Below are 11,991 nucleotides of genomic sequence, written 5' to 3'. Positions count from 1 at the left end.
TTGGTGATGCACTATATTTTGATTTAATGTGTCTTTTTTTATTTTAATTTAAGGATGAAATATGGGTTTAACTTTTTGAACTTTACAGTGTGTTCAACACTGAATGCAATCTCCATGTCAGAGAAAACAAGACTGTCTGATCAAGACAAGCTGAACAAAAGACATTTTTAACTGGTTCATTGGCCGATTGTAGAACAGAGAACTTTTTTTTTTTCAACTAGTTCTTTACTCTGTTCGTTTGTCAGAAAAAGAGATAGTCATGAAGATATGAAGATAAATTGCTTCACACTTACATACATTCATACTTCTAGGACATTCCTTAAGGTTTAGGTTCTTAAGGTGTTTTCCCCCTTACTGATTTCGTTTCTTTATTTTTTTAATGTTTGTCATACTTTAATGCATGGGTGCCCAGACTCGGTCCTGAAGGCCCAGTGTCATGTAGAGTTAAGCTCCAACTTTCTTCAATACACATGCCCGTAAGTTTCTATACCTAGAAAGAGCTTGATTAGCTGGTTCAGGTGTGTCTTATAAGGGTTGCAGCCAAACTCTGCATGATACGGGACCTCTATGAGTTTAGACACCCCTGCTTTAATATTTCAGATCATTAAACAAATTGAAAAATTAGTCAAAGATAACACAAGTAGGTAACACTTTGGTAACACACCATGCAGTTTTAAATGAACATTTTTATTATAAAAATTACATAGCCCTGTGAAAAAGTGTTTTCCCCCATTAAAATATAACTTAACTTATCACACCTAGGTTCAATTTGTCTAGCCACACCCAAGCCTGATTACTGCCACACCTCTTTCCAATTAAGAAATAACTTAAATAGGACCTATCCGACAAAGTGAAGTAGACCAAAATATCCTCAAAAGCTAGGCATCCTATCAAGATCCAAAGAAATGTAAAAATAATTGAGATCTACCAGTCTGGAAAAGGTTATAACGCTATTTCTTAAGCTTTGGAACTTCAGCGAACCACAGAGAGAGTCGTTATCTAAATTGATAAAAACACTGAACAGTGTAGATCCTTCCCAGGAGTGGCCGGCCGACCATATGTACCTCAAAAGCTCAGCAACAACTCATCCAAGAGGTCACAAAAGACCACTCAACAACATTCAAAGAACTGCAGGCCTCACTTGTCTCAGTTAAGGTAAGTGTTCATGACTTCACCATAAGAATGTGACTGGGCAAAATAGTTTGCTGAATTATAGAAAAATAGATTTCTGATGACTTTGAAATCTGACACAATAAACATGAATGATATGTTTTTTTATACCTGCTATGGTGGTACCATTCTGGCATTACATCTTCCTGGCTGGGCCAGGTGGCATTTCTGTGTTGAGTTTGCATATTTCCCCCCATGCTCACGTGTCAAATGTCTTGAACTGCTGAACTCTAAATAATGAGCTCCCTTTCCTTAGATCAATTTAATTCAATTTAATTGTTGTTTGAATACAGTAAAACTACAGTGTAAAGAATTGACAGTGTAGTCTGAAGCTATAAATAAACTCAGACAAGTTCAGAAACTGTCAGGTTACGAAAGCTCTGTTATTGTGAGTAATATACGTGCAAGAGAGGAATAAACAGCCAAATGTACTGTTTCAACTCAAAACAAAGAAGGCACATATACAGTATGATTGTTTCAAGACAACACTGCATCCACATGCACAGCTCATTCATGTCTGTGTGAGCATTATGGGCAGTGCTGCAGTCAACAGAACATGCTACTGTTGGTGCTCACTGCACAGAGTCAGGACCTGTACTGGGAAAGCGTTGCCTCATGCTTGTTTCATTTGTAATTAGTTACTATATTGAAAGACGCTACGAGGGTCTAAAAAGTTGATAAATCTAGTAACAAATTCTTTGACAACACTGACTAATTGTGCAGTAATGGTGATCCACTAGGGACATGGTTGAGAACCACTAAAATGTACAGCTTATTTATAAATGACCAGGTATCAATGAGCTGCAGTAAGAAAGCATTTTAATAAATGATTTTCAGCTTTTTTGTGGTGTAAGCACTTACAGTTAATTGCAAATTAAACTATTAGTGTTCAGGCCGTATATTAAAAGGTTGAAATCCTTTGGTATACAGTTGAAATCAGAATTATTAGCCATCCTTTGGATTTTTTGTTCTTTTAAAAATATTTTCCAAATGATGTTTAACAGAGCAAGAACATTTTCCCAGTATCTCAGATAATAGTTTTTCTTCTGGAGAAAGTCTGTTTTATTATATGTTGGCTAGAATAAAAGCATTTAAAAAATTTGTTTAAGTTTAATTTTTTTTAAACACAATTTTAAGGTCAAGATTATTAGCCCCTTTAAGTTATATTTTTATTTGATATTCCACAGAACAAACTTTTAAGCTTTTAAATGTCTCTTTAAGCTGTATAGAAGTGTCTTGAAAAAGTGTCTTGAAAAAATATCTAGTAAATGTTATTTTCTGTCATCATGGAAAAGATTAAATAAATCTGTTATAAGAAATGAGTTATTAAAACTATCATGTTTAGAAATGTGTTGAAAAAAAATCTTCTTTAAGTTAGACAGAAATTAGAGGGAAATAAATGGGGGCTAATAATTTAGGGAGTTTTCTGACCTCAATTATATATAGTGTGTGTGTGTGTGTGTGTGTGTGTGTGTGTGTGCGTGTGTGTGTGTGTGTGTGTGTGTGTATGTATATATATATATATATATATATATATATATATATATATATATATATATATATATATATATATATATATATATATATATATATATTATAAGATAATCATGTTCTTAATTTTATTTTGTGTTCTTAATTTTATAAGTTAGGCAGGCGCTGTTTTAAGTCAGTTTAACGTTTACCTGATTTAAGTTTAATGTACTCATAAGGTGTAATGGACACGTGTAGTCCTTCATTCTCATGTAGCTTTTTTAGGACTAGTCTAGTTGTAGGCTATTCTGTGACCTTTATTAGATTTTCACTGACAGTCCATATTTAGCCTTGTTTCGTCTATTACATTTATTTTAAATGCACACAAAAACTCTTGCAGGGTAATATCGACATTGATAAATCATATAGGCCTATGATAAAGCATAACCCTCTCGAAACTACGCGACCTTATTATCCCTCAGAAATCTCAAATCAGGGCATTAAGTGTCCCCATAGCTTTAAATATAAACAACAATAATTTCTCACAATACTTGTTCTCTCACGTGTCGACGGAATCCTCGAACCGGTCCTGCATACTGTAAGTGTGTGTGTGCGTGCGTGAGAGAGAGAGAGAGATAGAGAGAGAAGGGGAAACACACCTCTCACCTGAACAAACCGCGAGTGCGCACAGACAATAAGTGAACACTGGTTATTATTCACTAACTGCGGGCGAAGACCTGAGGAGACATAAAAATATTCTTCATCTGCTCTTTATTTACTGTACATACGTGATTTCTGTTATTGTTGTTACATTTTCGCCAGGTGTTGTTTATCACATGGGAAAAGCTATTTGCTAGGTAGCTTATTACCTGGCAAAAATGTCTTCATTATATGAAACGCATCGGACCCTATATTAATACATCAATTCCAAGCCTAACCAACAAGGTAATTATATCTTACTTCTTTACATTGTTTCAGTATAGGCTACTAATAACAACATTACAGCGGTAATATCTAGTCAAGCCGTCTTCCTGCTGCCAGATTTATTAATTCTTGTAGGTTATATCATAGTGGTTATATCACTGATTAGTAGCCTAACTGAGATTCAAAAATGAATAGCCTATATTTGCCGGTGTTAAACTTGATAAAAGGCATTTCAATTGATAACCATGTAATTAATAGTAATAATTGTTAAATTATTCAATTTATACAACGTGGCTATACTGTAAAAAATTATGATCAGTTAGTCCTGTTAGCATATGTTTTAAGGTTATAGCAACTTACTAAACAAAGTCAGTCATGTTCTAACTTAATTCTATAAGTTACACAAGCTGTTTTAAGTCAGTTTAACAAGATAAAAGTTCAGGGGACTCATAAGGTTAATTTGATTCAGCCTAAAAATTTAAGGCAACTAGGATTTTTTACAGTGTAATAGTAGTAACGTTATCAAAAACTGAAGTAGGCTAATCCTCAGGCTTATTATTATTTTGCTGTTGGTGTAGAATTGTGTTTTACTTGTGTATTATTTTGTTTGAAATTAAAAATTAATTAATTTTTATTAATAATACATTTGTCAAGTTTTAGTACTGTTAGGAGTAGTTTATAGTTTAGGCTTCTGTAGTCAAGACAATTATTAATTAGTTATTATGTTTGATTAAAAAGTGCAGGTAATCATGAAAATGAATTGACAATATGTGGAAATTATTCTAAACAACATGATTTTTAAAATTAAATGACAATAATATAATGTCATTTATATAATATAATTTTATATAATAAAATATTATCTAACATAATGTAACATAATATAGCTTTAATTGAATGGGATATAATATAATATAGCCAATACAATAAATTCTAACATAATTTTATAATATTGTTATAATATAGGCCTACTCTAATATATTGTTTATTTATCATAAACTTTGTAACTACATAGAAATTTTTAAGTACAGATTTACACTTTCTAATTTGCAATTTCATGTTCAGTTTAAAGTAACTTGCCTCTTCTTTGTGAGTAATGGTAAAATTGAGCAATATTAAGTGATCATCCTCCCCCACCAAAACCCAACAACACCACCCCTCATCCCCCCTTCACCCCCCAGCCTCAAGACCTTGTGCCACTGTCTAAATCAATGCTGGAACTGCTCAATATCTTTAACATAACTTAAATATTTCTTCTATCATTCATTTCTGTTAGCTCTCCTCTGATGGCCTCCTTCTTCAAACAATTAAGACTTCTTCTCTGGAAAAATGGCCTGGGTGTCATCCGGCAGCCAGTGAGTATAAATCATACTTGTCCAAATGATGTTTTCAATGCTTATTTATGTCTAGGAGGGTTTTTATAGCCCACCTTCATCTTTAAAAAAAGCTTAGGCTCAGATTTAATAAGCAATGAGGTATTAAAAAAACAGTGCTATATTTTTATATTGTCACTATAGTGTATTGTCAAAACTCAGCACACCTCAAGTGTTTCATCACTTTTATAAACTAGTTACCAATACAAATATTAAAATTAAGAATTGAAGTATTTATATTATTGGGCTGTTGAAGGCCTGACTCTGATTGGTTGACGAGTGGTATACTATTTTTATTTTCAGAAAATGCACACCTAATGTGGTTGAAGGTAGACTGAGATATTGCAGTTTTACATCTTCCTGCGAAATTATTTTAGTAATTCAGGACTCTTAAGGCCCATAAGAACCAAGACACCAAATAATAATGAGCAAGGAAATTAAAATATTAAACATCAAGACAAAAAGTACAAATTATTTGCTGCTAAATTAGATTGTATCGACTGAAATCACATGCTTTAGATTTTCATATAAATACAGGCACAAAAACTGGTTCCACTGCACAAAGCATTCAAACTGGGCATGAAGCAACCCACACCATATGGAAAATCCCTCACTCAAACATTGTAACAAGACAATTATTTGCATTTAAAAGCTCACAGCTACCTTAATGTCTGAACAACATCAAAAAACACATTAGAAATACGAATAGATTTGGTGTCAGTTGACAACCTTGATTCCATGTGGAGTGCTCCAGTTTCCCTGACAGTCCAAAGACATGTATAGGTGACTTGAAGAAGCTAAATTGGCCATTGTGTATGAGTGTGGGTGAATGCGAGTGTATGGGTGTTTCCCAGTACTGGGTTGCAGCTGGAAGGGCATCCGCTGTGTAAAACAAATGCTGGAATAGTTAGCAGATCATTCCGCTGTGGCGTCTCCTGATACATAAGAGACTAAGCTGAAGTAAAATGAATAAATGACAACCTTGATTTTAAAATGACATTTGTGTCCAAACACTCCTTAATAATCGATTTTGACATGTTTTTTGATGCCAGTTATGTATTTGATGTTTGATATTTTTAGCTAATGTTGATGTCAATTCGATGTTGTTTTGACATCAAGGTAATTTACATGCAGTGTAGAAATACAAAATCCAGTGTAAATATGTCATTTGTAATGGAAGCTTTCAGATAGTTAAAACTTGTCAGTACTAAAATGTACGAATGAGGTCATACTCTCCTCAAGAGGAACCTTTCTTATATTATAATTCTTTCTGTTTTGTTATTTTGGTCAAAAGGTCATCAATGTGTTGATTTTAACCACAAATCGATTAGCATGATGTGTTTTTTGCCGTAAGTTTGGTTGAGGTGCCTGCCAAGATCACATTTCACTGAAGCGGGGCAATAGTAGGGCTGTTTAGCCTGATCTCACAAGAAAACGTGAAATCATTTAAAAAATTTTGTCAAATTGTTTTTAATGTTTTGTCAAAAAGCTCAAATTGCCGTGAGATAGTGTTGGGCTGTCTGGAAGCAAATACAATTTCATTATTAATAGAGATGCTGTTGTTGGGCATTGTTGAGAATCCAACGAAATCTCACAGCAATTAGTGACTTTTTGATATAGTGGCTAATTCGTACAATTTAGTACGATTTGCTCATCACCCAATGACAGTTGGGGTTAGGGGTGGGGTAGGTGCCACTCCTCCTTTTTAAAATCGTATAATTTCTTACGACTGAAAATTTGCCACTAAACTGACAAAACCTAAAATACTTCAGATCAGATCAGGCTGTGAGAATCAGATAAAACAGTTGATCTCTGTCTTTCATTCTAATAATGTTGTTAATGATGACATTATATAACTGCATAAGTCTACAAACATTGGTTCAGTTTTGTAATTTGTATTATAGGTGGAAGTAAGTCTTAAGTTTTAAATTGACTATTAAGTATTTCAGGGGCTGCATTATGATCCTTAAATAAAGACTTTTATTATGTCATCTAAATAAATCTTGTTTTAAAAATGGCAGCAGTTCAATGTATAGCTCTTTCTTTACGGAAAGATTTTGACTAAACTGATTCAGAGGTTATTTTGCTAAGGGTGGATAGGGGCATTGCGCAGTTAAACATAGCTTGCATGCTTTAACTGAGGTATTATAAAAAATAAACACTGTAGTTAACCAGTCAGGCTCAAATTGTACTCTGTAATAAACTATTAGTTGGTTGTACTTTAAAAAAGTGAGTAAACCTGTTGTTTTTAAAACAATTAGTTGACTTTACTTAGATTGAGTAAACCTGTTACCTTAACATTTTTAATTAAACAAACTATTTAAATAATTATAAAAGTGTATTTATATCAACTTAATAGCCTTTTTAGGCAATGGACCTATATTCACTATTTAAGTAAAGTGAATGATCACTTTTTACAGTGTAAAAGTTTTTATTTAATAAAATTATCATGTAGTTAGTTAGATTATAATAAATATAAAGAAATGATTACAAGTTCTTTCTAAAGAATGGATACAACATATAGTGGTTTGAAGAATAGTGACAAAGTATAAAGATTTCATTTCAATATTTTGGGGCTGAACTGTGATCTATAAATAGTGTTTTTTAATATGTCATCAAATTAATTTTGTTCTAAAATGCTTGACAACAGTTATTACACAATATAAGGCTTTTTCTTATGCAAATTATTGCATAAAGGCTGCATAAACGTTTGGACCATAAATTAATTGTTTATTTTGCATAGGGTGGATATACTAGGGGTATTTCACAGTTAAACAAATAGGATTTTCCCAAAGCGTCATCACATATTAAACACTGTTATTGACCAGTCAGACTCAAATCGTACTTTCCAATGATAATATTGTTAAGCATATTCTAATAAATATAAAGAGATGACTAAAATTGCTGACAAATGGATAAAACATATAGTGGTTTGAAGAATAGTGACAAAGTATAAAGATTTAAAATGTCATTTTAATATTTTGGGGCTGAACTGTGATCCATAAATAATGTTTAATATATCATTAAATTAATTCTGTTCTAAAAATGCCTGACAACAGTTATTACACAATATAAGGCTTTTTCTTATGCATATTATTGCACAAAGTTCACATAAAAGTTTTGACCGTAAATTGATTGTTGATTGATTTTCCTTAAGCGTCATCATAATTTAAACACTGTTATTGACCAGTCTGACTCAAATCATACTTTCCATTTCATAAAATGATAACATTATTAAGCAGATTCTAACAAAATTTAAAGCGATGACTAAAATTGTCTTGTCAAATGGATAAAACATTAATAGTGGTTTGAAGTATAGTGGCAAAATATAAAGATTTTATTAGACAAGTTACATTTAGTAATGATCAACTTAATTTGTTTGTTTAAATTCAACCAATATAAATAGTTTGCAACCCCTTGCCCTAAAAAAATGAGTAAATCCAACACTGTAAAAACTTCTGGGCTCCACACAATACTTTAATGTTGTCCCAACACAAATCTATCAAGTTAACCTAACTATTTTTACAAATTTTTACAGATTGAACATAAAACAATTAAGTTGTGCCCCAAAAAACCCAAGACCTTTGTAGTTTCAGCTTATTTCAAATAGTTTGAACAAGCAGCAAAATTATTTGTTTGAGTGAATGAATATGTTTTTCAGTGTGTAATCAAATAAATCTTGCTTTAAATTTGCATAAAACATTTTTATATTGCTAATATTTTTGTTGGGATCATCAGTAAACAATATTAATAAAATGTTTTGAATTGAAAAGTCTATTATTTACACAAAAAGAGTTTACTAAATAAAATAAACATATTATGTAAAATAAGCACAGATTTATTGTAAACCTTCTGCTCTTGTTTGCCAAAGTTGTGTTTGATTTATACTATGTATTTTAATGTCTGTCTATTAGCTTTTTTTAATAACCCTGTCATAATATAGCCAACAGTAAAATCTGATGTCAGGTTTGTTTGTTGATGTTTTCAGGCCTGGTCGCTGGCTCTTCTTATCTGGCCACTGGTGATCTTCATCATCCTGGCAGTCACTCGTTCACAGTTTCCTCCCAATCTCAAAGACACATGTATGTATACCTCTATTACACAACATCCTCCATGTTGGAAATGCAATTTTCTGATGACAGCTGATGTTTTAGATTGATGTAAGGTCATGTTTAAGGTTCAGAAAGGTTACAGGTGCAGTCAGAAGTTGTGAAATGAGCTGAGGTCACACTCCTGCATTATTAGCATTATGCCCTTGAGCAAAACACTTATACTCAGGTTATACCATGGGGACTGTCAGTGTGCACGTAGTGTACTGTAACTTTCATACAGTCAAGCTTGTCTGCTCACTAATATATAGTGTGGTTTGATAGAAATAGCTTAAAGGGGTAGTTGACCCCTCAAAAAGAAAATCTGCAATCTTTTTCTCATCCTTCACTTTTTTCAAACCTGTTTGAGTTTCGAAGCGAAAAAAAAGTGATTGACTCCTACTCAAGCAGCGTTGTTAGGTTAGGTTGTCCGGTTTGATTTTATTGCTTGTTACATCTGTGGCAAGCATTTTCGAGGAGTTTTGAGAATTCATTGTCATCATCATACAAGTGAAAGGCAAAATCTAGGATGGCGTTCTAATTTATCTATCTTTTATCCAAAATAATCCATCTCGTCTTGCAGTACAGAGCACTTTAGCATGATGTGTTTTTTGCCGTAAGTTTGGTGCCTGCCAAGATCACATTTCACTCAAGCGGGGCAATAGTAGGGCTGTTTAGCCAGATCTCACAAGAAAACGTGAAATCATTTAAAAAAATTTTGTCAAAATTGCTTTTATGTTTTATCAAAAAGTTCAAATTGTCGTGAGATAGTGTTGGGTTGTCTGGAAGCAAATACAGTTTCATTATTAATAGAGATGCTGTTGTTGGGCATTGTTGAGAATCCAACGCAATCTCACGGCAATTCGTAACTTTTTTGATTTAGTGGCTAATTCGTATGAATTCGTACAATCTAATTCGTACAATTTAGTACGATTTGCTCATCACCCAATGACAGTTGGGGTTAGGGGTGGGGTTAGGTGCCACGCCTCCTTTTTAAAATCGTACAATTTCGTACGACTGAACTCTCTGAAAATTTGCCACTAAACTGACAAAACCTAAAATACTTCAGATCAGATCAGGCTGTAAGAATCAAACGGACAGTTAATCTCTGTCTTTCATTCTAATAATGTTGTTAATGATTGCATTATATAACTGCATAAGTCTACAAACATTGGTTCAGTTTTGTAATTTGTATTACAGGCGGAAGAAAGTCTTAAGTTTTAAATTGACAATTAAGTATTTCAGGGGCTGCATTATGATCCTTAAATAGAGACTTTTATTATGTCATCTAAATGAATCTTGTTTTAAAAATGGCAGCAGTTCAATGTATAGCTCTTTCTTTATGGAAAGATTTTGACTTTAAACTGATACAGAGGTTATTTTGCTAAGGGTGGATAGGGGCATTGCGCAGTTAAACATAGCTTGCATGCTTTAACTGAGGTATTATAAAAAATAAACACTGTAGTTAACCAGTCAGGCTCAAATTGTTCTCTGTAATAAACTATTAGTTGGTTGTACTTTTAAAAAGTGAGTAAACCTGTTGCTTTTAAAACAAGGTTTTCACTTTAGGTCAAACAAAGAGCAGAATATAATGACAGATTGTGGCAGATGGTTGAGATCCACAGCTTTAGCCTTTTGTTTGCTGGTTTCAATGCCTGGCGTGCACCTTTCCCATGCGGCTGTTTGTTGTGTGTGTGTTTGTGTGTGTTCATAGCTTTGACATATTGCAGTTTCTGTTAAGGATCAGTTCAGTTCAATGGACACCATATTTCCTATTTGGAGAGAGAAGGAGAACACAAGTATCATTACGTTTTGTATTGATTTGTGATTTCTATGTGGTTGTGATTGAGCTTTCTGTGCATAACAAATTTTGACGATAACTAATATGAAAAAACACATGAAAAGGGGTGTGGCTGAGCATATTTCATCCTAGCTGTTAAATTGATTTCATCAGAGAGGGATCGGCATTCCAGAGGGTTAACAAATGGTTAGATTTTGATTTTGACGGAAAAAGTGTAACTTGCACAAATGAATTGTTCACCTAAAGACTAACAGTGAGTATGTTTATATGGACACCAATAATATGATTTTAATATGATTAAGACAATACTATGATTAGGAGTCTACCATGTGAACAGCAGTTTTTGGATTAATTGAATCCGATTAAATTCATAATCGAAGTAAACAGAAATGGAATTAGGACAAATGGAGTATGCAGATTTTAGTCGCATTATTGAAGTGCAGTACAGACATGTAAACACCGAAATCAAACTGGTACCATTGTGTAGGATTTTCACCGCATTTTGCAACAGGATAGTCTCTACACACACTGCGTTTTGATGCTATTATCTGCACCTACCGAGTCAGTCAGTCAGTCAGTCAGTCAGTCTTTATTCATTTCCCAAAGGCCATTTAGTTACAGCATACAAACATATCATGAATAATATACAAAATACATTGTACAATACAAATCTACTCCTAAATTTACAAACTTTACTGCTGAGGGGATGAATGAAATTTTAAACCGATTTGTTTTATTGATAAGAGTTCTGTATTGAATACCAGGAGGGAGCAGTTGAATCTCATGGTGCATATTATGGGAATCATCTGATAGAAAACTTGTCTATGGTATAAATGAGCCATGGTCATCTGTTTTCTCCCTGTTATTTTTCCTCCTAGGTTCAAAATGTTCTCCAAACAACTCTTATTTTTTGCACTTAGAGAATTAAAGCAATAAAGCAAAGAAAAAGATAACAGTGACTGAATGTATGAACTGTAAAACATGCACATGAGTGATTTATCTATATTAAAAGATCTTTATTTGTGGAAGCAGTATAGTCTTTGTTGCCCCTTCATACACGAAATATTAGTAGTAACAGAAAAGGACAATTTATGTGAAGGACCACTGACACCTGCATCGAGAAATGCTGAGGTTGTTCTCCCATATGTTGTGAAATATCAAATTC

At 33.1% G+C, this 11,991-nt stretch overlaps 1 protein-coding gene across 2 annotated transcripts in view; it reads left to right on the top strand.

Annotated features, from left to right (window-relative positions):
* The first annotated feature begins 3,180 nt into the window (after window positions 1-3,180).
* abca12 (ATP-binding cassette, sub-family A (ABC1), member 12) overlaps window positions 3,181-11,991 on the top strand; it is a 161,177-nt gene continuing 152,366 nt past the window's right edge. Inside the window, exons 1-4 of one of the 2 annotated variants that reach the window (XM_073913004.1) lie at window positions 3,181-3,238; window positions 3,463-3,585; window positions 4,841-4,919; window positions 8,926-9,019. In XM_073913004.1, coding sequence (XP_073769105.1) covers window positions 4,851-4,919; window positions 8,926-9,019 — 163 coding nt within the window. In that variant the 5' untranslated portion in view covers window positions 3,181-3,238; window positions 3,463-3,585; window positions 4,841-4,850. Of the gene's footprint in view, window positions 3,239-3,319; window positions 3,586-4,840; window positions 4,920-8,925; window positions 9,020-11,991 lie in introns of those variants that run through there. The other variant, XM_681540.10, reaches the window with a different exon arrangement.

This window comes from Danio rerio, chromosome 9 (genome assembly GCF_049306965.1).
Source record: "Danio rerio strain Tuebingen ecotype United States chromosome 9, GRCz12tu, whole genome shotgun sequence".
Taxonomy (NCBI): Eukaryota; Metazoa; Chordata; class Actinopteri; order Cypriniformes; family Danionidae; genus Danio; species Danio rerio.
Note: the sequence above shows the minus strand (reverse complement) of the source record. Positions and strands in the feature narration are given on the sequence as shown.